General features: G+C 56.6%; 7 protein-coding genes across 10 annotated transcripts in view; 4 read left to right on the top strand and 3 right to left on the bottom strand.

Annotated features, from left to right (window-relative positions):
- KMT2B (lysine methyltransferase 2B) overlaps window positions 1-5,407 on the top strand; it is a gene marked incomplete at its 5' end in the record, with an annotated part of 20,164 nt that extends 14,757 nt beyond the window's left edge. The window contains 11 exon segments of the mRNA XM_077773676.1: window positions 1-3; window positions 5-187; window positions 270-359; window positions 437-546; window positions 3,337-3,474; window positions 3,555-3,629; window positions 3,730-3,907; window positions 4,191-4,298; window positions 4,414-4,497; window positions 4,616-4,745; window positions 4,838-5,407. The exon segment at window positions 1-3 is cut by the window's left edge and continues 1,087 nt beyond it. Of these exon segments, the coding sequence (XP_077629802.1) occupies window positions 1-3; window positions 5-187; window positions 270-359; window positions 437-546; window positions 3,337-3,474; window positions 3,555-3,629; window positions 3,730-3,907; window positions 4,191-4,298; window positions 4,414-4,497; window positions 4,616-4,745; window positions 4,838-5,113 (1,375 nt within the window).
- A 620-nt stretch (window positions 5,408-6,027) lies between these two features.
- Window positions 6,028-8,610, bottom strand: IGFLR1 (IGF like family receptor 1). Its single transcript, XM_077773787.1, has 4 exons — window positions 7,783-8,610; window positions 7,115-7,299; window positions 6,480-6,840; window positions 6,028-6,401 (listed from the first exon to the last, which is right to left on the bottom strand). The coding sequence occupies exons 1-4, from the start codon at window positions 7,937-7,939 to the stop codon at window positions 6,076-6,078; spliced, it is 1,029 nt and encodes a 342-aa protein (XP_077629913.1). The 5' UTR covers window positions 7,940-8,610; the 3' UTR covers window positions 6,028-6,075.
- A 102-nt stretch (window positions 8,611-8,712) lies between these two features.
- On the bottom strand, window positions 8,713-10,926 carry U2AF1L4 (U2 small nuclear RNA auxiliary factor 1 like 4). Of its 2 annotated transcripts, none has more exons than XM_077773826.1 (8): window positions 10,820-10,926; window positions 10,585-10,672; window positions 10,151-10,217; window positions 10,018-10,067; window positions 9,844-9,942; window positions 9,553-9,674; window positions 9,339-9,434; window positions 8,713-8,997 (listed from the first exon to the last, which is right to left on the bottom strand). In XM_077773826.1, the coding sequence occupies exons 1-8, from the start codon at window positions 10,861-10,863 to the stop codon at window positions 8,913-8,915; spliced, it is 651 nt and encodes a 216-aa protein (XP_077629952.1). In that variant the 5' UTR covers window positions 10,864-10,926; the 3' UTR covers window positions 8,713-8,912. The 2 variants fall into 2 exon arrangements, with proteins under 2 accessions (XP_077629952.1, XP_077629951.1); XM_077773825.1 differs by having other exon boundaries at window positions 9,541-9,674; window positions 10,820-10,921.
- A 141-nt stretch (window positions 10,927-11,067) lies between these two features.
- Window positions 11,068-12,442, top strand: PSENEN (presenilin enhancer, gamma-secretase subunit). Its single transcript, XM_077773841.1, has 4 exons — window positions 11,068-11,174; window positions 11,308-11,464; window positions 11,893-11,997; window positions 12,157-12,442. Exons 2-4 carry the CDS (start codon window positions 11,404-11,406, stop codon window positions 12,294-12,296), a joined length of 306 nt encoding a protein of 101 aa, XP_077629967.1. The 5' UTR covers window positions 11,068-11,174; window positions 11,308-11,403; the 3' UTR covers window positions 12,297-12,442.
- A 902-nt stretch (window positions 12,443-13,344) lies between these two features.
- Window positions 13,345-18,819, top strand: LIN37 (lin-37 DREAM MuvB core complex component). Of its 2 annotated transcripts, none has more exons than XM_077773793.1 (9): window positions 13,345-13,745; window positions 16,680-16,755; window positions 16,913-16,963; window positions 17,282-17,311; window positions 17,393-17,478; window positions 17,564-17,730; window positions 18,296-18,436; window positions 18,524-18,597; window positions 18,682-18,819. In XM_077773793.1, exons 1-9 carry the CDS (start codon window positions 13,493-13,495, stop codon window positions 18,761-18,763), a joined length of 960 nt encoding a protein of 319 aa, XP_077629919.1. In that variant the 5' UTR covers window positions 13,345-13,492; the 3' UTR covers window positions 18,764-18,819. The 2 variants fall into 2 exon arrangements, with proteins under 2 accessions (XP_077629919.1, XP_077629918.1); XM_077773792.1 differs by having other exon boundaries at window positions 16,910-16,963.
- Window positions 18,820-18,876: 57 nt separating this feature from the next.
- On the bottom strand, window positions 18,877-21,277 carry HSPB6 (heat shock protein family B (small) member 6). The gene is made up of 3 exons (XM_077773829.1): window positions 21,036-21,277; window positions 20,103-20,225; window positions 18,877-20,000 (listed from the first exon to the last, which is right to left on the bottom strand). Exons 1-3 carry the CDS (start codon window positions 21,216-21,218, stop codon window positions 19,821-19,823), a joined length of 486 nt encoding a protein of 161 aa, XP_077629955.1. The 5' UTR covers window positions 21,219-21,277; the 3' UTR covers window positions 18,877-19,820.
- Window positions 21,278-22,169: 892 nt separating this feature from the next.
- Window positions 22,170-22,804, top strand: part of PROSER3 (proline and serine rich 3) — a 9,203-nt gene continuing 8,568 nt past the window's right edge. For both annotated transcript variants that reach the window (XM_077773691.1, XM_077773690.1), the window contains exon 1: window positions 22,170-22,448. In XM_077773691.1, the coding sequence (XP_077629817.1) occupies window positions 22,207-22,448 (242 nt within the window). In that variant the 5' untranslated portion in view covers window positions 22,170-22,206. The remainder of the gene's footprint in view (window positions 22,449-22,804) is intronic.

The following is a 22,804-nucleotide window of genomic DNA, read 5'->3' as shown; positions in this document are numbered from 1 at the left end:
CTCTACTGACCTTGGTGTTGAGCAGTGGACCCCCCAGCCCACCCCATCAGGCCATCCGCGTCAAGAGGGTGTCCACCTTCTCTGGCCGTTCCCCACCAGCGCCTCCCCCAAACAAGACTCCCCGGCTGGAGGAAGATGGAGAGTCCTTGGAGGATGCTCCCCAAGGTCCAGGGCTTAGTGGCAGCGGGTGAGTGAGTGTGCCGAGTCTGGAGGAGGGTGAGAGGTGGGCAGGGGAAGGCAGCTCAGCCTTCTCGGGCTTCCTTCCCCAGGTTTAGCCGAGTAAGGATGAAAACGCCCACAGTGCGTGGAGTTCTTGACTTGGATGAGCCTGGGGAGCCCACAGGGGAGGAAAGCCCAAGGTGAGTAGCCAGTCTCCTTTCCCTGGAGTCTCTGGGAACTCTGTCCCTTCCTTTTTCTGACAGGTCTCTCCTTACAGGCCCTTCCAGGACCGGTCCCCTCTGCTGCCACTCCCAGAAGGTGGTCCTCCTCGGGCCCCTGATGGTCCCCCTGACCTGCTGCTTGAGTCCCAGTGGCACCACTACTCAGGTAGGAACCAGCCTGTTGGTCTGTCTGCCTTCCTTGTGCTTGCCTCAGCTGGGTGATGGTCAGTACAGAATCAGTCCACTTCAGAAAACATGCATTGCACGCCCACCTGGCTATAAGCCCAAGACTAGGTGTGTGAAGAGTTCTAGAAAGACTCTCGGGGAGACTGTGTCCCCGTGGCAGAAACAGAGAGGAAGTTCAGTTCCAGTAAGAGGCCCTTTGAAGTGCCTGTGTAGCATGCCCAGGAGCCCGGGGGTCAGCTTCAGAACCTAATCTGCCAAGGTCAGAGACTTAGGTTCCTGGTAAAGCTGAGCATTTGGGGGGCTGTCCGAGTTAGAGATGGGATTCAGAGCCATGCAGCTAGACGAGAGCACCTGGGTGTCAGCCAGTGAGGATAGAGCTCACCTAGGACCCGGAGGGGCAGGAGCAGTAGGGAGGAGATCACGGGAGAGTGGTGTCCCAGAGGCCCCGTAAGGGAATAGTCGGTAGTCCTAACTGCCCCGGAGGACGCCAGGCACGTGGGGTCTAGGATCGGTGTACTGGCTGAGAAGGATGTTGTATGAGGGTCCGGAATTGAAGACCGGTTGATGAGGAAGCCAAAACAAGAGCTAGGCCTCTTGCCGGCAAGGTTGCCTGAGGGTCTGAGGGGAGGCAGTGGGCAGCAGCATAGAGGGGTTCGTGTGAGAACGGAGACAGCACAGCCACGGAGGAGGGGGAAGGGCGCTCGTGGATGGAGGCAGAGGTGGGATGAGGCGTGGTGGTGGTTGGGTTGGAGACTGCTGCCATGGAGGAAAGGTGAGGGCAGTGCGCTTGCAGAGACACCAGGACACAGGATGGGGGCACGCAGCGTGGACTGGGCTGCCAGCCTCTGGGGCTAGGAGGGCAGTGCTCTGTCGGTTACAGAGGACCGCGGCACAGGGGCAGGCTGCAGCCAAGCAAGCTGGCAGGCGAGCAGCTGAGGCTCGGAATTTCTCCTGGCCCGAGTCCTGTCCGCACGTGTGGATTGTCTCGTTCCATAGCGCCGAGTTACTGAGTGTGGAAGTGGAGCGAGACAGAGACTGCTTAACTGAAAGACTGCATATGGGGATCAGAGGTGGCGTGAGGTCATGGTAGTGACCATGACGGACAGGTCCCCACCCTTAGGGACCACACCATATTTTGGTAGAGGAAACAGACACGTACATTAGCAAGTGTACCGCAGCTGAGAACGAGCACCGTGAGAAAGAAGGCAATGAGAGCGCCTGGCTGAGGCCCCTGTAGTCAGCCTGTCGGGTTCAGGGAACAGAATGGAGGTGAGGATGGGGCAAGGGCAAGGAGGAGGTGGAAGAAATTGTCAGAGGTGGACACAGGGGCGCTGAGGCCTGGAGATGGTGTGGGTCACACGGCAAATCAGGTTTAGAGGCATGCCTAGGGCTGGGAGGGCACGCAGTCAGGTTGGCCCAGGGAAGTGATGTGGGGACAAAGTGTGGCCACGTGGGTCCTGCCTCTCTCCTAAAGTACGCTCCACTCAAATTTAGGTTGCTCCCACGCCCACCCCCCCAGACACGACAGTCCTCGGTCCACAGCCTGCTTGAGCAAGCAGAGGGGCATTTGCACTGATTTCCCTCTTTGAAGCACTTCCTTCCCTGGCTTCCAGAACCCCACCCCTCTCCTCCCCAATCTAGCTATGCCTTGTCATTGCCCCAGCCTGTCACTTTGGCGTGTCCCAGGGCCCTGGCCTTGACTTCTCTATCTTATCTTGACTTCTCTATCTTATCTTGACTTCTCAGATGTTCTCAGCTACTTCAGGCCCTGAATCCCATCTCTAATTCTGACGGCCCCCAGATCAGTAGCCAGGCTCCTAGATCCTGCCACCAGCTCGCCATCTCCCCCAGCAGGTTGCAAAGGCAGGTTTTCTAAGGGGAATTTCAGACTCAGCATGTCCCAGACTGAGCTCTCGACCTTCAGCCCACACTTGTTCCTCCCTCTCCCTTATCATCTCGGTCATTGGCAGTTTTATCCTTCTGGTTGTTCAGGCCCCATACCTGAGCTTTCCTTGACCCTCCAATGTCTCACATCCATATCTCCTGTAGCAACAGGTTCTATCTTCTCTGTCTTCAAAATCTTTAGCCCCTGAGAAATCCCTTAAATAGCTCATAAGATACGTGTACTTAATTCTCTAGGTAGGGGCCTATATAATAATAAATTTGTAATATGTATACAGGTGTGCTGCATATATAAAAATACATGTGTAAAATGCACTTCTCTGGTATTTTAAATTTTTTGTGAGAGAAAGAATGAGGGATAGATGGGTATTTTTGTAAACTCAGTTGGAGTGAGCCAGAAGTGTGTCTTTTAGAGCCAGGGCACTCCAGGCCCCTGTGGAAATGCTCATCTAGCCAACAACTCCTGTTGAAAAGGAACCGCAGGCCCTTTAGGAAAAAAACATGTTCAGGGGCTCCTGGGTGGATTAGTCACTTAAGTGTCCGACTTTGGCTTGGGTCATGATCTCATGGTTTGTGAGTTCCAGTCCTGCATCAGGGTCTCTGCTGTCAGCATAGACCTATTTCAGATCCTCTGTCCCTCCCCTGCTCATGCTCTCTTTCTCTTTCTCAAAAATAAGTAAATAAATGATGTTAGAAAAAAAATAAAGTCCATCCTCTAGGGTTCACTGGGCAATTAGAGCAGGAAGAGAGCCATCGACCAAGTACCTGTGCTTGTGCAGGGAAAGGAAGGGAGGGTTGTGGTGAACTGGGGACTCTGGAGTCTAGGAGAGGTGACCCTCACCTACTGTGACCTGCTGCTTGGGACCAGGTGAGGCTTCGAGCTCCGAGGAAGAGCCTCCATCCCCAGAAGACAAAGAGAACCAGGCCCCCAAACGGGCTGGCCCACATCTGCGCTTTGAGATCAGCAGTGAGGATGGGTTCAGCGTGGAGGCAGAGAGCTTGGAGGGTGAGTCGGGAGTAGTGGTGACGGAGGGAAGGTGTCGGGTAGAGCACCGTCCTGACTGCTCTGGCCCTCTCCCTCCTCAGGGGCGTGGAGAACTCTGATTGAGAAGGTGCAAGAGGCCCGAGGGCACGCCCGCCTCCGACATCTCTCCTTCAGCGGTAAGAGAGTCCACAGGGATGCTGGGAGCTGGGAGGACTCCCAGAGGACAAGATGGGCCTCCGACATGACTTGTGTGTCCTCACCTTTGATTCTCCCCAGGAATGAGTGGGGCAAGGCTCCTGGGCATCCACCACGATGCTGTCATCTTCCTGGCAGAGCAGCTGCCCGGAGCCCAGCGCTGCCAGCACTATAAGTTCCGCTACCACCAGCAGGGAGAGGGCCAGGAGGAACCACCCCTAAATCCCCACGGGGCAGCCCGTGCCGAGGTCTATCTCCGGTGAGAGGTGTGGGGAGCCCTGTGGGAGTTTTCCAGAGTGGGAGTGAAGTCTGTAGAGATTGGAAACTGAGGCCTGGGAGAAGATGCCAGGCCAGTCCAGGAATTATTCCTAAAGTTCACCTCAGAAAAATGAACCCCATCCCTTCCCTTCCCCTTTTGCTGTGGCTTCAGTGGTAGCAGTATTTCTTTTGCCAGCAGCAGGCCCAAGCCAAAGGATAGGTAGGTGGCATCTCTTTGAAGGAATGGCTGTGATCCTTCCTTCTTCCCTCCCTCTCTGCTGCAGGAAGTGCACCTTTGACATGTTCAACTTCCTGGCCTCCCAGCACCGGGTGCTCCCTGAGGGAGCCACCTGTGACGAGGAAGAGGATGAGGTGCAGCTCAGGTCAACCAGGTATGGAGGGCAGGCCAGGGTGCTGGGGGTGTTATGGAAGGGTCCTAAAGAGGGTGACCAGGGGCAAGAGAGGTCATTCCTGGGTACCAGCCTGTGACACTGCTGACCCCACCAGACGTGCCACCAGCCTGGAGCTGCCCATGGCCATGCGCTTTCGCCACCTCAAGAAGACATCCAAAGAGGCTGTGGGTGTCTACAGGTTAGTGGGGTTGGGGGGAGGATGCCCCTTGGGTGGATGGACAGGTGCCCTGGTGTGGGGCTGCCTTGGTTCTGTCCCCCTGCCCCCTGATTTCCCCTTGCCCCATCCTACCCTGCAGATCTGCCATCCATGGGCGGGGCCTATTCTGTAAGCGAAACATCGATGCCGGCGAGATGGTCATTGAGTATTCTGGTATTGTCATTCGCTCTGTGCTGACTGACAAGCGGGAGAAGTTCTACGATGGGAAGGTGGGCTCCACCAGGCCATGGGAAGGAGGTGGGTAAAGCGGGGCTGGTCCGTGGGAGCAGAGCACCTGACTGCCCCCATCCTACCCCTGCAGGGTATTGGGTGCTACATGTTCCGCATGGATGACTTTGATGTGGTGGATGCCACAATGCATGGCAACGCTGCCCGCTTCATCAACCACTCGTGTGAGCCCAACTGCTTCTCTCGGGTCATCCACGTGGAGGGCCAGAAGCACATCGTCATCTTCGCCCTGCGCCGCATCCTGCGTGGTGAGGAGCTCACCTATGACTACAAATTCCCCATCGAGGATGCCAGCAACAAGCTGCCCTGCAACTGTGGCGCCAAGCGCTGCCGCCGGTTCCTTAACTGAAGCTGTGGCTGCCCACCACACCCCCTGCTGCCATCTTGCCCCTCGTTTGGGGGCTCCCTTGCCCCTCCCAGAGCATCTCACCCCCACCCTCACGTTCAGGGTGGATGTGGGCATGCAGGTGGCAAAGGCCCTGCCTCCATCCCACCCAGCAATCGCCCCCTTCCTGCCCTGGGGGCCCAGGATGTAGATACTGTACAAAGGTTTCTAAATCCCTTCTTTTCTATGCACTTTTTTATTTAAGAGGGTGGGATCCCAGGTGGGAACCCCCCATAATAAAGTCTGTCAATGTTTGGAGAGGTGGTCTTCCCGTTTGTGTGGTGCTGGGGGCAGCTAGGGGCTCCCGGGGCTTTTTTGTTTGTTTTTTAAATGTTTATTTTTGAGAGACAGAGCGTGAGCAAGGGAGGGACAGAGAAAGAGAGAGACAGAATCTGAAGCAGGCTCCGTTCTCTGGACTGTTAGCACAGAGCCCAACGCAGGGCTCAAACCCACAAACCGTGAGATCATGACCCAAGCCAAGGTCAGATGCTCAACCAACTGAGCCACCCAGGTGCCCCGGGGCTCCCGTTTGACCATGCCCCACACCAATCCTGAGCGCAGGAAGCCTGTCAGCCTCATTAGGAGGGTGAGGCCATCGTTCACGATTACTAGTAAATTGTGAGGGCCTGTCAAGGCTTCGGAGCAACAAATGTTCCACATAGTCCAAGTTAGCACCCAGCTGGGCGCCTGCGAATGAGCTCTCCACGGGGTAGCAGGGCCATTTCTCAGAGGACCGTGGGTGCCCAGGGGCACCTGAGGCCAGCTCTCCCGCATCCGGTCATATCGTGCACGGTGGAATGAGGGGATTCCTGGGTCTTGGCCCAGTTAAGACCGTATTTCAAAAGGGCATCTTAATGAGGCCCAGAGGCAGCAGGCACTTACTTCATGGGAAACTTTATTGAGGACTAGGCTGGGCAAGCCCCAGATCAGCCAAGTTTGGACAGCACCTGCAGCGCATCTGCCCGCCCCAGCTGGGCCAGGTGCGTGCCAAACTGCCCCAGAGAAGCAGAGGGCTCCCTCGCCACCACCATCTCGATCAGGGCCCGCAGTGGCGAGCGACTGGGTCGCAGTGAGTAGGCGAAGGTGGACCAGGCAGCAGGTGCTCCGTACCTCGCCGCCAGGTGTCTAGTGGTGCCGCACGTCATGCCCCCACCTGGCCCGGGTTCAGGATCCAGCAGCACTATCAGCTCCTCCAGCACCTCCAGCTCGTCCAGGAGGCGAGACAGGGGCTGCGATGCCAGACTCGGCAGCTCTGGGAGACAGATGACGGGGTGAGGGAGAGGAAGGGCAGCCTTCTACCTTTTCCCTCCCTGGCACGTCCCCAACTAACCTCTGCCCAGGAGTGGTACCAGGGAGACTTCCGATGCCTCCGGGGACCCTGGAGAGGACGAGGGCAAGAAGACGGTATGGATATTGGTGTCGCCACAAACCAAGCCGGGGTAGGGATGGAGGACAACTTGCGCCCGGCGGTGGCACTGCTGCGCGAGCAGGCCCACTGCTGAGGTCACCAGCAGAACCAGCACCAGAACCAGCAGCACTGGCAGGGCAAGGTTCGGCAAGGCCTGCTGAGTGACGTTGCGCTCAGGTGTCCTCGAGAGACTGGAAATCGCTGATGGGCTGGGCTCCTGGGAGTTGAAGACTCCTGGTTTCCCCGACTCCAGGGGACAGGGCTCCTTGGGAGGGACCGGCTTCTGCAAACAGGTTGGCGTAAAGCTGGAGGCGTGCCCCACTTCTGCCCCCTCAGCCTGAACCTCCCACCCTTATATCCCTCAGTGGGACCAAATCCCTGCCTGGTCCTGTACCACCCCCTAACCCAGGTAGGTCTCCTGATACTATGTCCCCAACCCTATTCTCTTCAGTGGGACTACATCCCCTCCCATCTAATTCCAAACCACGCCCTCCAGCCTCTGTTCCGCCTCCGGCAAGCTGCACCCCTAACCAGGCCCTGGGGAGCCTGACCCGCACCTCTCTGCAGCGATGGTGAGTTCCGCTCCGGCTCCCTGCGGGAGCGGGGGCTGTGGCTCCGCCGCCACAAGGGCTACATAGCTCCGCATTGTCGGGGTTGCACTGGCCAAAGGGGCACGCTTTGAAGGGGTACGTCACGTGATCGCCAAAGTCGTTGAATCCGCAGTTTTCCGAAAACTCGTAGTCTGGTGGGAAACAAGGTCTTAGGTGTGGCCGCCCTGGCCCTCCTCTTCTGCACCGGCGACGCCCTTTCCCCCTCTGTCCTATCCCAGCAGGCCCCACACCTTGTACTCTACTCGCCCAACCTATCAGTCAGTGGACGTGCCCACCCTCTCCTGCAGGCTCAAGACCCTCTCGACGCAGGCCCCGCCCACTCCCGATTTACCGCGCAGCCCATCCTCAGAACACCGCTGAGATCCGGCCTCTCTCACTGGCAGGGCCTCTTGAGCGTGGCACTAAGGTAACCCATACCACCCCTTCCTTCACAAGCTCAGCGCCCCCACCGTCTTATCTGCATAATGCCCGCCGCTCCCACCCCGAAGGAGGCCTCGCAGACAATCATCCACAGACCTCGTCCCTTCCCGAGCTCCTAATCACCTCCTGGCTCCGCCCCAACATAGCCCGACCTAGCCCGACGGATGTACGCCTACCGGGCCCCGGCTCCTCACCCGGGCATGCGGGCGGCCCAAAGCGCTGCAGGCAGCTGCTGCAGCACCGGTTATCAGGGTTCCAGTACTCGAGGCGCCCGCAGTGCTGGGAGGCCTCCTGAGGCACCGCCCGAGCCAGGAGTAGCATGGCAGTCAGAAGGCGGCGTAGGGGCCCCATCCGGGCGGGTCTGCAGCCTGGGGGGCTGTGACCACAGGACTTCCGGCCACAGCGCCTGTCACACTTTCCAGGAAACCGGGGCAGAAGAAGGAAGCAGTGATGTGGGGGCTTGGGATACCCCGACCCTTTTGGAAGACGGGGAACCAACCCTCCAGCCCCTTAACCAGCTCCTGACCCATAATTATCAGAAAGAAGGGCCACCAAGGCCTCAAGATGGCTAGAATGAGGACTCTGGAACAATGAGTGGATTCATATCCCACCTCTGCCATCTTCCTTACCTCTTTTCTCACCCCTAAAACAGGAGAACAGTACCTGTCTCAAAGGTTTATTTCAAAGATTTAAAACCATTGCTAGAAGTAAATTGCTTAGAACAACACCAGGCATACAGTAAGCTCAAGTATTAGGTATCATCAACTCCCATCCCAGGGCAGCTGTCACGAGGACCCAGCCCTCACCCTCTGGAGACTCCCACTCAATTCCCAGTGGCCTTACCTTAGCTCCTAACCCCAATCTCCTCCGGGCTGGGAATCCTCCAACCTGCCACAACCAGGCACCTCTCCCTTGAGAAGTCTTCGAGAAATGTCCTGAAGTTACCGGCACAAAAACATCCCAACCCCTACCAGTCCCACTGAGGGGTTTCTAGAGCCTTGGGCCCTGAGCCTGCTTTCCCACCTGTTGTTGGAAGTTGTTCAGCTAAAGATGTGGCCAGAGCCCAGCCTGCTTCCTCTTTTCGTCAGGAGATGCGGGGGTGGAAGGAAACTCCAGCCCACAGCTAGGCTCAAGCTAACAGGTTCTAAACCCTCAATACAGAACTTTATTAGGGGAGGGGTGGTAAGAGAAGGTCCCCGTGTTGAACAGATTACATCATGGAGCCCCGGAGCCTGGGGGAAAGGGGAGTTAAGGACGCTTTCAGGAGGTATCCTGGCCAGGAACATTTATGCCTGTCAGGGTGGAGGTCAAGGGAGCCAGGGTCTCAGAAGCGGCCATGCCGGTGGTCTGGGGAATGTCGTCGGTTTCTTTCTCGGGGGCGGTGACCAGTATGGCACCTTGGGGGTGACCTGGGGACAGGAGAGGAGAGATGAGGGTTAGCGCTGTGAGAAGTGTCGCACAGTTCCCCGGGCCTGCCTCTCAGTTCTGGCGTAGGGCAGGGCAGATGACGAAACCACCAGAGTTACTGAGTGGTATCAGGACAGGTGCTCAGGAACTGATCTCCAGGCTGGAGATCCAGAATGGTCTTGCGTTTGGGGGTTGAGATTTAGGTGCTGGTCCTGGGAGGATGCTCAGAGCTAGTCTGAGGATACAAACGAGACACGCTGTTATCGGGACACGGGATCAGGTCCATCCCAGGGCATAAAGACCTTAGGGTATGAGACGTCCCGACAAGCTGATGCTGAGGTACCTGCGCCTGGGTCCTCGCCCATACAGCTGACGTCGAAGGTTCCGGGAGATGGGCCGCAGGTGCATGAAGTTGCAGAAGCCACCGCGGGTACATTCCCTGGGTAGGGGGTAGACGGATGGAGGACGCTGTTGTCAATGACAGTTGCCCAACACATAAGGAGTCTGGGACTCCTGGTGCCCATCCCGCCCCCGTACTACCATACCCCATCTCATACTGCCGACAGCACGACTCTCGGAAGTCGGTGACAGGAGACAGCTCAGCATGCACTGCCTGCCCATTGAACCAGCGGTTATTGAGTTCAGCCACCGCCCGCTCTGCATCCTCCTCACGCCGAAACTGAGAGGAAAGTGGATCGGGGTTGGCAATCAAACTCAGAAGCCTTTAGGGGATTAGTTATCAGGTTTGGGGCTGGGCTGGATTTAATGATGGACCGCAAGATGTGAAGCTTCAGTGGTGGCACTGAAATGCCTCCACCTGTAGGCTCTACTGGGGGGAAAGCAGGTACCTTGACGTAGACATTGCCCACGAGGTGGTCCCCCAGGTTGTCGCACACGTTCATCTCTTCAATATCCCCATACTTCTCTTGCAGCTCCGTGAACACCTCCTGCGGAAGATCAGGAGGAATTCAGCTGAGCTCCTGGCCCACAGGAAACCCAACCCACCCCTTGGCAACCCTCACCTCGAAGAAGTTATCATAGTGTTCTTGAACCTCCACGTCGCTCACGTGACCTGGAGGAGGGAGCAGGGTGAAATCAGGCGGTGGCCTGCCTAGGGGGTGTCGGCCCTACCCCCAAGACCGGTCCCTCACTCACAGTGTGATCCGTCTGCGGTTTGGGCAGTGTTCTGTGGATTCCGGTACAGGTTGAGCAGCACTATGGTCTGAACAGAATTTAAAGGGGGCGGGGGACTGAGCTCATGCAAAGGGGTGGGGTATGAAGGTTGGGGGTGAGACCAGGCGACAGAGAAGAAGCCTAAGCACCTTGACTGATTGAGCGCGTCACAGATGCTTGTCCCTAAGGAAACCTGAAGAGGGGAAACCTAGTAGTCAGGGATCGCCCAGCAGCGTAGTTCGTACATACGGGGGCGTGGCGAGAGGGACCTGAAAGAAGGCGAGGAACCTGCAGAGGCCCGACTGCAAGAGAGCCGGTGGTAGGGTGGGCCTTAGAAATCCGGAAAAGGCGGGACCTCGTGGTGATGGGGAATGGCCGGGAGGCGTTAACCCTCAAGGCTCCGTGCCGGGTCTCACCTGGCTGAAAGTCGGTTTGTTGTGAAGCCGGGAGCACCGGTCCCCGTGCCGGCAGGCCCCGATCTTAAAGTAAAAAGAGCAGTTAACCCTGGAAGAGGGGCAAAGACAGAGGTGAACCGAGGGCCGGGGAGGCCGGACACCCCAGAAACACCGCCCAACGCCTCCCAGCCACCAGGGAATCAAAAGGCCCGGCCCCGGTTCCCTGCAAGGGGCCACTCCCTGCGCCCGTTCTCACTTGTCCTTCTCAGTCCCGAATATCGAAGCTAAATATTCAGCCATTTTTACTCGAACCCTCCAACCCTGTCTGCTCTTTACGTCATTTCCGTTGCTTAAGAGTATTGGGAAGTGTAGTTTGTAGCTGCCTCCCGACACAGCACGCACTCAGAAACGGTCGGCTGCGCTTGCGTGTTGGAGGCCGGCGCCCTCCCCGCAAAACCATGCCCCGCCCCCGGAGTTCCCTGAAGGCGCATGCGTGCAGCGTTGCCTCACCCAAAAAGACTACAAACTCCAGAGATACTTGCGGTATCTCGCGCAAACGTCCGGAGTTGAAAGTGGCAAAGGCTTCCAGGCGGAGGAAATAGACTTCACTGGTGAGTTGGAGGTCGTTTCGCGCACCGCAGTCAACATGAAGAGCGTTCAACCCTGTCAGCTTACTGATGGGGGCCGGAGTACCCTTCTTGAGGCAAACCGACCCTTCAGTTTATCTCCGTTTTGTCGTAATAGGGGCGTGGTTGTTCGCGATCCCTGCATCTGTCACCTGGGGTCAAGGCTTGGCTCTTGCCCTACAGACCCTCGGGACGACTCGGCCTCAGCGCAACTATGAACTTGGAGCGGGTGTCCAACGAGGAGAAGCTGAATCTGTGCCGGAAGTACTACCTGGGTAAGGGCCGATACCTCGAGTCCCCGGAGAAGAGAGGGGACGGGGACCGGACTAGAGCGCCTGAGGGAAGAGGACCTGGGGATTTGGGCTCTTGGGTCTAAGTTGCGGACTCCTGGGTCTGAGGGAAGGGTCTGGGACCTGAGGAAAGAGGAAGCTAGGGACTCAACTTCTGGGTCCCAAGAGACGGGGGATGTTGTGGGGCTGGACTCTGGGTCCTGAGAAAAAGATGATTGAGGAGTCAGATTTTTGGGTCCCAAGGAGGAGCCAGGATTCCTAAGTCTCTGAGAGCAGAGGTCGCTATTTGAACTTGGACATAGGAGAGGGCCTTTTGTCCTCTACGTAGACGTTGGGGAGAATGCCATTGCTTTTTGTTCCAGTTTGGTTGGTTGGTTGTGTTTGTGTTTTGTTTTGTTCTGTTTTTCTCTTAGGTGGGTTTGCTTTCCTGCCTTTTCTCTGGTTGGTCAACATCTTCTGGTTCTTTCGAGAGGCCTTCCTAGTCCCGGCATATACGGAGCAGAGCCAAATTAAAGGCTGTGAGTCTAGGGTACCGATGAAGGGAAGCCATTGGGTGTCCAGAGGGAATGATGGAGGTTCCAGAATTCTGGGGCTCTGGAAGAGAAGAGAGGGCCAGTCTGGCGGAGACCAGAGGGCAGCTGGAGGCCAACCTTACCCATTTCTGTTCCTTCTTACAGATGTCTGGCGCTCAGCTGTGGGCTTCCTCTTCTGGGTGATTGTACTCACCACCTGGATCACCATCTTCCAGATCTACCGGCCCCGTTGGGGTGCCCTTGGTGACTATCTCTCCTTCACCATACCCCTGGGTACCCCCTGATAGCTTCCTCTGCACATGCCTGGGACCTGCTCATTCTCCCAGAATGGGCTCCTCTACTCTAAGCCCCCTCTCAAGCCCCTAAGACTTGTTCCCATCTCCTGTATTCTTTGCTGACATCCCCCAATAAAGGACTCTAATCCTCTGTATTGACTTCCTGGATCTTTTGGAGGTTGAAGCATAAAATGATTATCAATATTCAAAAACAAGTATTGAGTGCTCACTTTGTGCCAGGCTTAGTGCTTCGCACATTAGTGCAATCCTTCACTGTCTGAATCCTCTGAAATAGGAATTTTCCTGCTCAGGAACCCTATTTTACAGATGCAGAATAAGAAAGAAACAATGCTTCCATTACTAGGCGCTGCTATCTGGTACTGGGGGTGTGTGAATTTGAAAAATGTACTTTCCCACTTGGCCTCTGCGGGTATCAATGCTAACTCCTAGAATTTATCAGACCCAAAGCATCCGTGGTAAATGGAAGTTTCCCATTTTCTGAAGGAGACGTTGTCTGCAGCAACAGACATAGCCAAGAGCTTTATTACAGAAGGCTTCCTTGACCATCCTACTTAAAATTTCAGTCCAACCCTTGATACTCCCTAAGTGCCTTCAGGTTGTATTGTTTCTTTTATTACATTTCATTTAAGATGTTTTACTTCTTTCTTATAATTTTACATCTTCTAAAATATAAGCTCTATTATGGCAAGAGTTGTTGTCGGTTTTGTTCTGTGCAATGTTCCCAGTGTGTAGAAAAGAGTGCCTGGCACACTAATAAATATTTGCTATATAAATGAGGTTGCGCCTGAAGAGAGATTAACAGGTAGCTGGCACCTAGCGAGGGCTCAGTAAGACTGAACTAGGCCTAACTCCTGACTTGCCTTCCTCTCAGGGACAAGAAGGACTCCCACGGTTAATAAGTCTTGTTAATAGCTAAATTGGTGGTCCTCAAATCTCCTAACACTACAAGTTCCAAGAAGCCTCGCGAAGCCCTGATCCCACGTCTCCCACCGTGCCTCGCGCGGCGCAGGCGTTGTTACTCTGGCTGGGTCTCGGGAATTAGAACTACACCTCCCAGGAAGCATCCCGAGATGGCGTTGGTTTGTTTCCGGAAACGGGGCCCCCCAGAAAGGTGGGACTTAAGCTAGGAGCAGATGGCGGCAGTGTCAATTGGTCAGGGACGGGATCGACGGTGGCACTGACAAATGGGAACAAGCAATTGCCAAAGGGGCCCGCCCACAGAAGGGAAACTAGAGGAGGTGGCGGCTACAGTGGCGGTCGCCGCCGGACACTACACAGCACGGAGGACCGGCCGCACACAGAGCTTATCTTTGACCTCTTCCCGTCTGCCTTCGGCCTCCATTAATGACTCTGGGCTCTTTGGGGCTGCTCTAACCCAGCTAGCCACACCCCAGACCCAAACCATGTTCCCGGTGAAGGTGAAAGTGGAGAAATCAGGTGAGGACCCCGAGGTAAGGGGCCTGTAGGGGAGCACCGGACCGATCAGGGCATGGGAGTCCCGATAGATAGGATTATCGCGATAATGTCAGGCATCGAACGATTCTTGCCATCTTCATACCCTCCCGGTTTGTGTTCAAGGTGGCGTTGAGATGGAATGGTGGTGGCTCAGACTGTGTACGGTAAGACCTAGGGATCCCAAGCCGTGTGACCCTGAAAAGGACTCTCCTTCCCTCTGCCTCGGTTTCCCCGTTTCCGGCAGTGGTCATGAGTCAAGCATTGTGCTCAGCACTTGAAGTACAGAGAAGCTTTTAATCCTCACAGTCACTGTATCCCAATAATGCTAGGGTAGGAAATCTGGTAGATGGGGAAACCGAAGCTGAGAGAGAAGAAGTCATTTTGGGTTGAGTCTGAGCTGATGGGAACCCAGGACTGGCATGTTAGACTGTGGGAGAGGCATGGACTCCAGACCAAAAGAAAAGTAACATGATGTGTAGGGTGTTAGATGGTATAAGTGCTAATAAAACAAAACAGGAGAAGGTTAAGATCATGAGTGAGGCAAGGTGGGGCACCTGGGTGGCTCAGTCCATTGAGCTGCGGGACTTCAGCTCAGGTCATGATCTCCCCGTTCATGAGTCCCAGCCCCATGTCCTGCTCTGCGCTGACAGTTCAGAGCCCGGAACCGGCTTAGGATTCTGTCTGTCTGTCTCTCTCTCTCTCTCTCTCTCTCTCTCTCAAAAATAAATAAATAATTTTAAAAGTGAGGATAGATGAGGGAACAGCAAATCAGACAAAGGAAGTAGCTCTGAAAAGGTCCTGAGGTGGAAGACTCAGCCGCTACGTTCAGAGCCCAGCAGAGAGGCCAGTGTGTCTGAAGCAGAGGGAGTCAGGTGGAGAGTGTGAGATGCTGGCCAACACGGAGAGGGAGGAGTACAGTTCTTGTGGGTCCAACTTAGGACTTTGGCTTTTGTTCTAAGCGAAATGGGGAGCCAAAGGAGCGTTTTGAACTGAGGAGTGAGTTCAGAAAGATGTCCACCAAATGTAAAAAAAAAAAAAAAAAAAAATCGTGAGTGAAAGAGAATAAAGGCCTGACTGCAAATGGTGGTGGGGGTGAGGGGCAGGCAGGGTCGTGGAGGCCTGTGAACGTCAGACGGAAGAGCTCAGACTCAGTCCTGGGGCACTGTGGAGTTGCGGAGTGTTCTATGCAGGGGAGGATCAGGGTGGGTTTGGTTTTCCAACGAGTCTCCTGGCCGTGTTGTGCAGAGTAGGTCAGTGGAGGAGATTGAGGCTGGGAGCCTGGGGGAAGGGAGAGGACCAGGGTAGGGAGGGAGTAGAGAGACACTCAGGAGGCCAAGTGGACAGGCCCTGGGTTTGGTGAGCTGGGGTGGAGGAGGGCGAGAGAGGTCTATTATGAGGCCCAGTGAGGGACTGGGGGACAGTGGGGCTACCCCCGAGATGGGGCCCCAGGAAAAGTGGTAAAGTTTAGAGAGACACGGAGGCCAGTGTGGACCCAGCAATTGGTGAGGCCTAGGGGATGTCCAGGGGGAGGGATCCAGGAGACCATGGGATCCCAAGGTCTGAGGTCCAGGAGGGAAGCAGGGCCCAGGGAAAGAGATGTGGGTATGATTTACACCTGGGCTCCTATCCAGGACTCTTTGTTAGAATCTCTAACATCTTTGTTAGATGCTGCCCGCATCCCTTCACCCCCACCCTGTGTCTCCTCAGTGCTGTTGGGAATCCCTGCCTCTTTCATCCCAGGGCTGGCAAAGCATGTCCCCAGAGTGTCCTTCCAGGCTTTGAGCCCTGGGCCAGAGTGATGTTAGGTACCAGTTGGAATAGGAGATCAAATACCCCACAAAGGCAAGAGAATATTTGTAACATCATCACCTCCTTCAGTTCTATGATGTGGGGAGGCCAGCAGAGCCAGGAATGCAGGAAGGTGGCCCCATGTCTAATTTCGGGCAAGGGGGCATAGGAGGGAGCCAAAAATGGATATTTTAGGTGCAATCTCTCAATTATTAAATGTGCATTTAGATTCAGGTCAGGTTTGAGATAACACCGTTGCCTCAGCCAAACAAACCACATCTGGGGGCTAGATTCTGCACCTAGTTTGAGTCTCTGCCTTATAACTTCAGCTGTGGAGAGCCTGAGTGCAAATCCTCAGCCCCGCAATTTCCTAACTGTGTCTACTTCTCTGTGCCTCAGTTTCATCATCCATAAGATGGGGATAATCCTATCTACCTGCCAGAGTTATTGTGAGAATTTATTGTGGGTTAATACATGCAATGTGCTTGGAACAATTCTTCGCACATAATAAGTACTCTGTACATCTTATTGTAATTGCATCTTGCTAAGAAATTAATATATAACAGAGGTTTGTTTAAAAATTTCTTTAATGTTCTATTTTTAAGAGAGAGATATTAATAGATAATGTTGTATTTATTTTTGAGAGAGAGACAGAGCACAAGTGGGGGAAGGGCAGAGAGAGAGGGGGAGACCCTGAATGAAGCAGGCTCCAGTCTCTGAGCCATCAGCACAGAGCCCAACGTGGGGCTCAAACTTGGGAACAGCGAGATCATGACCTGAACCCAGGTTGGACACTTAACCAACTGAGCCACCCAGGCGCCCCAACATGGGTTTATTTAAACCTCAAAACAGTCATTGCAGATAGGTATCATTGGGAGACCTATTTTCAAGATGAGGAAACAGGCTCCGTGAGGTAAGGCAACTTGCCTTTGGTCACACATGAGCACTGGGACAACCTTGGAACTCAGAGCTCTTGCTCATGTCATCAGTTGTCTTTGCCCACTGCACCGTCTCCGTATCCCTGGGCCTGGCCATGCGCCTGGATATGGATGCTCTTCTCCGGCCTCGTTGGCAGCCCACCTGCGTTGGGCCTGAGAACCGACTCCTGATTGGTATCTTCTTCCCCAGAATTGGAGATGGCCAAGGCCCGGAACCAACTTGATGCTGTTCTGCAGTGTCTCCTGGAGAAGAGTCACATGGACAGGTTGGGACCTAGGCCAGCATACGTTATGGGTCCTGGGCGGATCTGGGTAGGACCCTAGAGGCTGGCTTAGGCAGGAAGGGGCCCGATGGAAAAGCTGCTCGGTGCCTTCCCACTCGCCCCTGGGAACCCTGAGCCCACAGTTCCTTTCCGCTAGCAGGGAGCGCCTGGAGGAGGAAGCTGGGAAAACCCCCTCGGACACCCACAACAAGTAAGTTATGTTAATGGGATCTGTATCCAAGGGTTTGTGCCGGATAACTTCCTCCTTTATCCAGGCCCTGCCCACTGTGCCCTGCACTTCCTCCACCGCAGTCCTGACCACCCTGCATGTGGAGAGACCCTGTGGCCGCAGAAGCTTAGGTTTCCTCATGGTTGGCACTTCCAGCTCTGAAGGCGTGGGTGGGACACAGGGTCTGAGAGTTCGGTGGGGTCCCTGTGAACGTCTCGGTATCCCCAGGGTGCCCTCTGGGGGTTCTGAGCAGGCATTTGTTTTAGGGTCAGCCTGCTGACGTCTTGTCTCTCCCCACAGGGATTGTTCGATCGCGGCTACCGGCAAAAGGTAAGGTGGCAGGGGCCCCAGCCAAGTGATGCGAGGTCTCCAGCCCCTGCCCCGGTCCTGATGTTCTCCTGCCCCACACAGGCCGTCCGCCCGCTTCCCCCACCAGCGGAGGAAGAAGAGGAGGGAGATGGATGACGGGCTGGCTGAGGGGGGGCCGCAGCGATCCAGTGAGTCGGCGGTGGCTCTGGAGGGCAGGCCATGGTGGGGAGCTGTGGGAGGGTGCTCACACGCCTTCCCCTCTCGTCGCCCTAGACACATACGTGATCAAGCTGTTTGACCGGAGTGTGGACTTGGCTCAGTTCAGCGAGAACACGCCACTGTACCCGATCTGCCGTGCCTGGATGCGCAACAGCCCCTCAGTGCGCGAGCGTGAACGCTCCCCCAGCTCACCACTGCCCCCGCTGCCTGAGGACGAGGAGGTTGGATGTGTGCCTGCTGCCCCTCCCAGCAGGCAGTGGGGCAGTGGGTAGATGGCCACAGGGTGTCCTCCCAAAGCTAGTGGCATAGACGGGCACAGGTCTCTGTGTCCCTCCATGATTTCTAGTCTGATGAGGCACACAGACATGAACCCTTCTGCCGAGGGTATGGATGGAACTCCCTAAAGCAGACGGACGTAGCTACCTGGCCTGAGAAGGAGAGGGGACAGGGCTCCCTTGGGCAGATAGATGTGACCCACAAGGTCAGAGGTCCCCAAAAGCTGGGGGGCTCAACAAGGGTCCTTAGTGCAAAAAGGTGTACCCACCTGGCCTAGGGGAGCAGATGGGGGCCATTGGGCTGGGCAGGAATGACGGGTTCCGTGGGCTGGGCAGAGGTGGGTGGGGGTCCCTGGATTGGACAGGAGACACTCCTTTGGCATGGCTCTTAAGACAGGTCCCTGTGAGACCCTCATGTCTGTTGTCACTGGGCCAGGCAGGAGGGGTGAAGTGTGTAGTGCTCGCCTTCTTTACGTCTCTTGGGCCTGGGGTGGGGCTCTTGTGTCCCCAGAGTTCAGAGGTCACGAGCAGCAAGAGTCGAGACGTGTACAAGCTGCCGCCACCCACAGCCGCTGGGCCACCTGGAGATGCTTGCAGATCCCGAATTCCATCCCCCCTGCAGCCTGAGACGCAGGGTACCCCCGACGATGAGGTGGGTGTGCAAGCTGACCCAGGGCTACGGGGCGTATGTTATGAGGCTTGGGCTTGGCCACCCAGCCTGGCCTCTCTGTCCACACAGCCCTCCGAGCCTGAGCCCTCACCATCGACACTCATCTACCGCAACATGCAGCGTTGGAAACGCATCCGCCAGAGGTGAGCGTCCCTATCCTGTTTGCACCCCCGTGGCCTCTGCCCCACCTGCTGACTCCTCCCCCTGCTTCCCCAACCCTACCGCAGGTGGAAGGAGGCATCTCATCGGAACCAGCTTCGGTACTCAGAAAGCATGAAGATCTTACGGGAGATGTATGAGCGACAGTGATGTTCCTCTACCCTCCCACATCCCCCCAATAAACACTCCCCTCCTTCACACCTTCACACTGGCCTCTGCTTGCTCCAGCCCATTCTTCCCATCCCAGACATAAAGCAGTTGGCATAGCTCTATCACATTTATTCGGGGAGTGGGCTCTAGGTAGTATGAGGGGATACAGGTGGCAGGAAATTCAAGGAGGGACAAGGATTGTAGGGAACCAAAGAAAAAGTGGCTGCTTGGTCGGGTCTTGGAGAATAAGGGGAGGTGTGTGGCAGGTGGATTGCCTGGGATATGCGGTTGGAGACTGAGGGACTGCAAGAGGATCGGGGATCCTGGTTAGAGTTGAGAATGGGGCTTAGGAGATCTGTGCAGAATCTGGGGAGATGGGGTGGGTATCTGTACAGTCTGAGCCCGAGGGTCCTGCTTGGCCTGGAATAGGTTTCCAAGGGTGGGAGGTCAGAAAAGGGGTTCGAAAGTCTGGGGGTGGCTGGCTGGGGTTTCAAGTCACAAGATGGACGGGGAGAGTAGTGTCCATTTGGAATGAGGGAAGGATCCAGAGCCTTGAGGACCAGGCCAGGATGGTCTGGGGTGGGAGGTCTAGGCAGTCTGGGATATTTGAGGGGTGGAGAGGAATTATGCTTGACTGGCTAGGGTGGGAGCAGGGCTGGCCACACCACCATATAGTGTCAGAGTGGGGAGAGGACTAAAATGGGCTTTGGAGATGTTTTAACAGATGAGTCAGAGGAAGCAGAGGAGGGAGTTCTGAGTGGGTTTATATTGCCAAGAAAGGGGTCAGTGGGGCTGGGAGACTGTAGGCTGAAGGGTTGTGCTTGTGAGGCCTGGAAGCTAGGCAGGTGTCGGGGGTTGAAAGCTGGAGGGGGTATGAGAGGGGGAGTGTCAGTGGAAAAGTCTATCTTACCAGGACAAGGTCTAGTTGGGAAGGGTCAAGGGTAGGATCCCAGAATGGGTGGGTGGTTTTGGCGCGCTCGGGACATCTGGCTGGGCGGAGTCAGGTCAGCTTTAAAAGTGGGGGCCAGAGGCGGCTCCCAGGGTTCAGGCAAGACGCCTACTTGGCAGCAGCCTGCGGCGGCGGTGGAGCCTGGGCCGTCGCCTGGGCTGTCGCGGGAGCGGCCTGGATGGACAGGACGCCCTCAGGGGACAGCGCAGACGTCACGGCGGCAGGGTCCACACCAGGCGGCAAGCGGTAGCGGCGATGGAACTCGCGTGCTATGTATCCATGCTCATCCTGGGGGCGGGGGAGAGACGTTTGAGTGGCTCCGCCCTTTCCCTATAGACGCCCGCGGGTCCCGCCTGCGCGCCCTGGCCCCACCCCTGGCAGCGGGCTCACCGGGCGCTCCTCGTGGCGCGCGTGCACCTCCACGTGGTCGCCAACCACCTTGACGGCGATTTCCTCTGGGGAAAAGTGCTTCACGTCCAGCAGCACCGAGAAATGCCCAGGTTCCGCTGGCACCTAAGCACAGCCCGATCGTCATCGGTGGGGCGAGGCTCCCGGGACCCAGCAAGGCCCCTCCCCCGTCGGTTCCGGGGCTGCCCCTGCCCCAGGCCTCCGGAACTGGGCAGTCTCCCTACTCCTAGCCCCATAGGATGTCTTCACCCGGAGTAACAGGGATCACCCCTCCCCCTGTAATCACAGATTTTCCTCTCACGCAGGGTGATGAGGCCCCTTTCTGCAAGGNATCTCCAAGATGCCTCTTCCCTCAGCCTCCAGAGTCTTCTTTTTACCCTCCCACTGGAGTCACGGGGCCGCCTACGCCCTCAACAGTTACCCGTACTCATCCTCCACTTCCCCGAGTGGCCAGGCCCCCCTTTCTCAAGTCACAGGACCCTTCCTCCACATACAGTCTCCAAACTCTTCCCCGAAAATGACAAAACATTCTCTCCCCGCAGGAGTCTCTGGGAAGCCACACGCCCTTCAGAATGACTGAGCTCCCCCTTTCCCCCAGATTCCCTGGGCCACCGGTCTCCTTCAGAGTCACCAACGCTCCCCCTCAGAGTGACCGCCGCACCCTATCAGTGACTCAGCCATTCCAGCCCCTCAGAGCTGGGCCCCTTCCTCAGAGGGTCAGGGACCTCCCACCCCTTTCAGTAATCCGGCCACTGAGATTCCATTGTCCGGGAACTCTAGAAGCCCCTCCGAGTGGCCGGACTTTCCACCCCGCTCAAAGTCAGGGGGCATTCCTCACCCCCCCCCCCCGCAAGGATGACCGGGGCCCCAAGCCTTGGAGGTGGTCGGGTTACCGCCCTCCCCCAGGCCTGGCACCTGGGCGGTAGGCAGCGCCACGCTGGGTGCGCGCAGGTAGTAGGGGGCCAGCGTGGCGGGGCAGAGCGCAGCCAGCTCGGCCTCCAGCAGGCCCTCGCCGAAGCGCTGGTCGAAGAGGCGCCCGGGCAAAGGGGCCGAGGCGCGGCGCAGCCAAGACGGCTGCACAGGCACGGGGATCTCCATCCTGCTTCGCCGCCGCCGCCGCCGCCGCCCCTAGGCTCCGCAGTGCCCCTGCGTGCGCGGCAGCCGCTCTTATAGTACGCCTTGTGTCCGCCCCTCGGCGGGCCGCCCGGGGACACTGGGACCGCGGCCAGCGCCGGCCATTAATAGAGCCTTATTTAGAAAGCCCAACAATGACTCGGCCATTTATTAAGCGCCTGCTGGATGCTAGAGGTGATCCCCCAATGTCCCAAAGGGGAAACTGAGGCTGGGGAGGCGGAGTCTTCCCGGTAGGTGGAACGGCGCGGCATTTGGGCCCCAGGGCCACCGCAGGGTTCGCAGTCCTTTTAATCCACCCCCGCCCCGCAGGCAGCTCCGGGGATGACGTAGATGGCGGTCTTAGGAGCAGATTCTTGGGTACAGGGAATGTGGTAGCCGGCCAGGCTGTCAGGAGGACACAAAACAGACCCTACTCCCATCTGAGCAGGGCCATGGGCCCAGCCCCCCAGCAAGCCGAGCCTAATTCTGGGCCTCTGACTCAGCCTCGGGTGCCCAGGGTGGCGGGGTCTGCCAGGTGAGCGGCAGCCAGAGGGCGCAGGCACGAACAGTTCAGGCTGGCCCCCCGGGGGCCGCGGGCCCGGCCCGAAATAGCTCATTTTGATCCCACCATTTCGGCTAGGAGCCCAGGCCTGGCACTTAGCGCAACCAGCTGCTCCTGCAGCAAGACAAAAGTGGTTAATGACCCCGCGGGACTGGTTGGCTGGTCCCGACCGATGGAGGGACGGCGGTTAGAGAGGGGACGGATTCTCTTACTGCTCTGCAAAGCGAAAAACGGTAGTTAGACTCGAGTCGGGACAAGATTTCTGCAGCAGAAGGGGGAGTGGCTAGAACACCCCGCTCGAGAGCGAGTGTACTTTGGAACTCTTCCTAACCTCGCGCTCACCCTCAGATGCTTTCCACTGGCCCACAGGCTTGCCAGTTACTGCAGCACGCTACGATTCTCCAATCACACATGCTCTCTCAAGTCAGGCGGACGTTACAGCCAGTTGTGGGACACCTCCCTTTGGCCACGTTCCAATTTTGTTTTCCTCTCCATCATTGGTCGCCTTGGAGGCCGCTCTCTTCAGCGTCGGCACTCCCAGAAAGGGGCGGGCCTGACAGGGCATTGCTAAGCGACAAAGATGTGCGCGGGGCCAACCCAGTGAAGGAGCGGAGCAGGCGGAAGGGCCCGGGTAGCTGCGGGATGGACTGCAGGTGAGGCGATCTCTCTCCCGGGGACCACAGGAAGCCTGGGGAGGACCTAGAGTCAGATGAACACAGCCTCCGGTCAAATTTGCTAACGTCCAGAGTCTCTTTCTCAACCGCACTGGAACTACAACTCCCACGATGCCCCACATCTTTTGGCTGCTCCAGCCTTGGACTTCATCTCCCCGCCCAGTAGAGCGTTATGTTCCGCTTTCTAAGTGGCCCCAGACTTTTCATTTTCCTCTAAAGATGCCCAGGGTCATCTTGGAAATTAAAGTTTTTAATTTTAAAATTGCCCCCAGACTCCTATGGGTGTTGGTTTTGACTTTTTTTTTTTTTTTTTTTTTTTTTTTTTTCTTTCGTGC

The sequence above is a fragment of the Crocuta crocuta genome, unplaced genomic scaffold (genome assembly GCF_008692635.1).
Source record: "Crocuta crocuta isolate KB4526 unplaced genomic scaffold, BGI_CrCroc_1.0 scaffold267, whole genome shotgun sequence".
Classification (NCBI taxonomy): Eukaryota; Metazoa; Chordata; class Mammalia; order Carnivora; family Hyaenidae; genus Crocuta; species Crocuta crocuta.
Note: the sequence above shows the minus strand (reverse complement) of the source record. Positions and strands in the feature narration are given on the sequence as shown.

Bases quoted from the DNA above. Each gene is read 5' to 3' on its own strand.
- HSPB6 (XM_077773829.1), bottom strand. From the start codon at position 21,218: ATGGAGATCCCCGTGCCTGTGCAGCCGTCTTGGCTGCGCCGCGCCTCG. The intron at 20,226-21,035 runs GTGCCAGGCCTG...GGCTGTGCTTAG, and splicing joins TGGCGCTGCCTACCGCCCAG to GTGCCAGCGGAACCTGGGCA. The intron at 20,001-20,102 runs GTGAGCCCGCTG...CCCCGCCCCCAG, and splicing joins CGCGCCACGAGGAGCGCCCG to GATGAGCATGGATACATAGC.
- LIN37 (XM_077773792.1), top strand. From the start codon at position 13,493: ATGGGAACAAGCAATTGCCAAAGGGGCCCGCCCACAGAAGGGAAACTA. The intron at 13,746-16,679 runs GTGAGGACCCCG...CTTCTTCCCCAG, and splicing joins GGTGAAAGTGGAGAAATCAG to AATTGGAGATGGCCAAGGCC. The intron at 18,598-18,681 runs GTGAGCGTCCCT...ACCCTACCGCAG, and splicing joins TGGAAACGCATCCGCCAGAG to GTGGAAGGAGGCATCTCATC.
- IGFLR1 (XM_077773787.1), bottom strand. From the start codon at position 7,939: ATGGGGCCCCTACGCCGCCTTCTGACTGCCATGCTACTCCTGGCTCGG. The intron at 6,841-7,114 runs GTGCGGGTCAGG...ACCTGTTTGCAG, and splicing joins CTCACCATCGCTGCAGAGAG to AAGCCGGTCCCTCCCAAGGA. The intron at 6,402-6,479 runs GTTAGTTGGGGA...TCTGTCTCCCAG, and splicing joins GGTACCACTCCTGGGCAGAG to AGCTGCCGAGTCTGGCATCG.
- U2AF1L4 (XM_077773825.1), bottom strand. From the start codon at position 10,863: ATGGCTGAATATTTAGCTTCGATATTCGGGACTGAGAAGGACAA. The intron at 10,218-10,584 runs GTGAGACCCGGC...AATTCTGTTCAG, and splicing joins ACAAACCGACTTTCAGCCAG to ACCATAGTGCTGCTCAACCT. The intron at 10,068-10,150 runs GTGAGTGAGGGA...TCCCTCCTCCAG, and splicing joins AACCGCAGACGGATCACACT to GTCACGTGAGCGACGTGGAG.
- PSENEN (XM_077773841.1), top strand. From the start codon at position 11,404: ATGAACTTGGAGCGGGTGTCCAACGAGGAGAAGCTGAATCTGTGCCGG. The intron at 11,465-11,892 runs GTAAGGGCCGAT...TTTTTCTCTTAG, and splicing joins GTGCCGGAAGTACTACCTGG to GTGGGTTTGCTTTCCTGCCT. The intron at 11,998-12,156 runs GTGAGTCTAGGG...TCCTTCTTACAG, and splicing joins GCAGAGCCAAATTAAAGGCT to ATGTCTGGCGCTCAGCTGTG.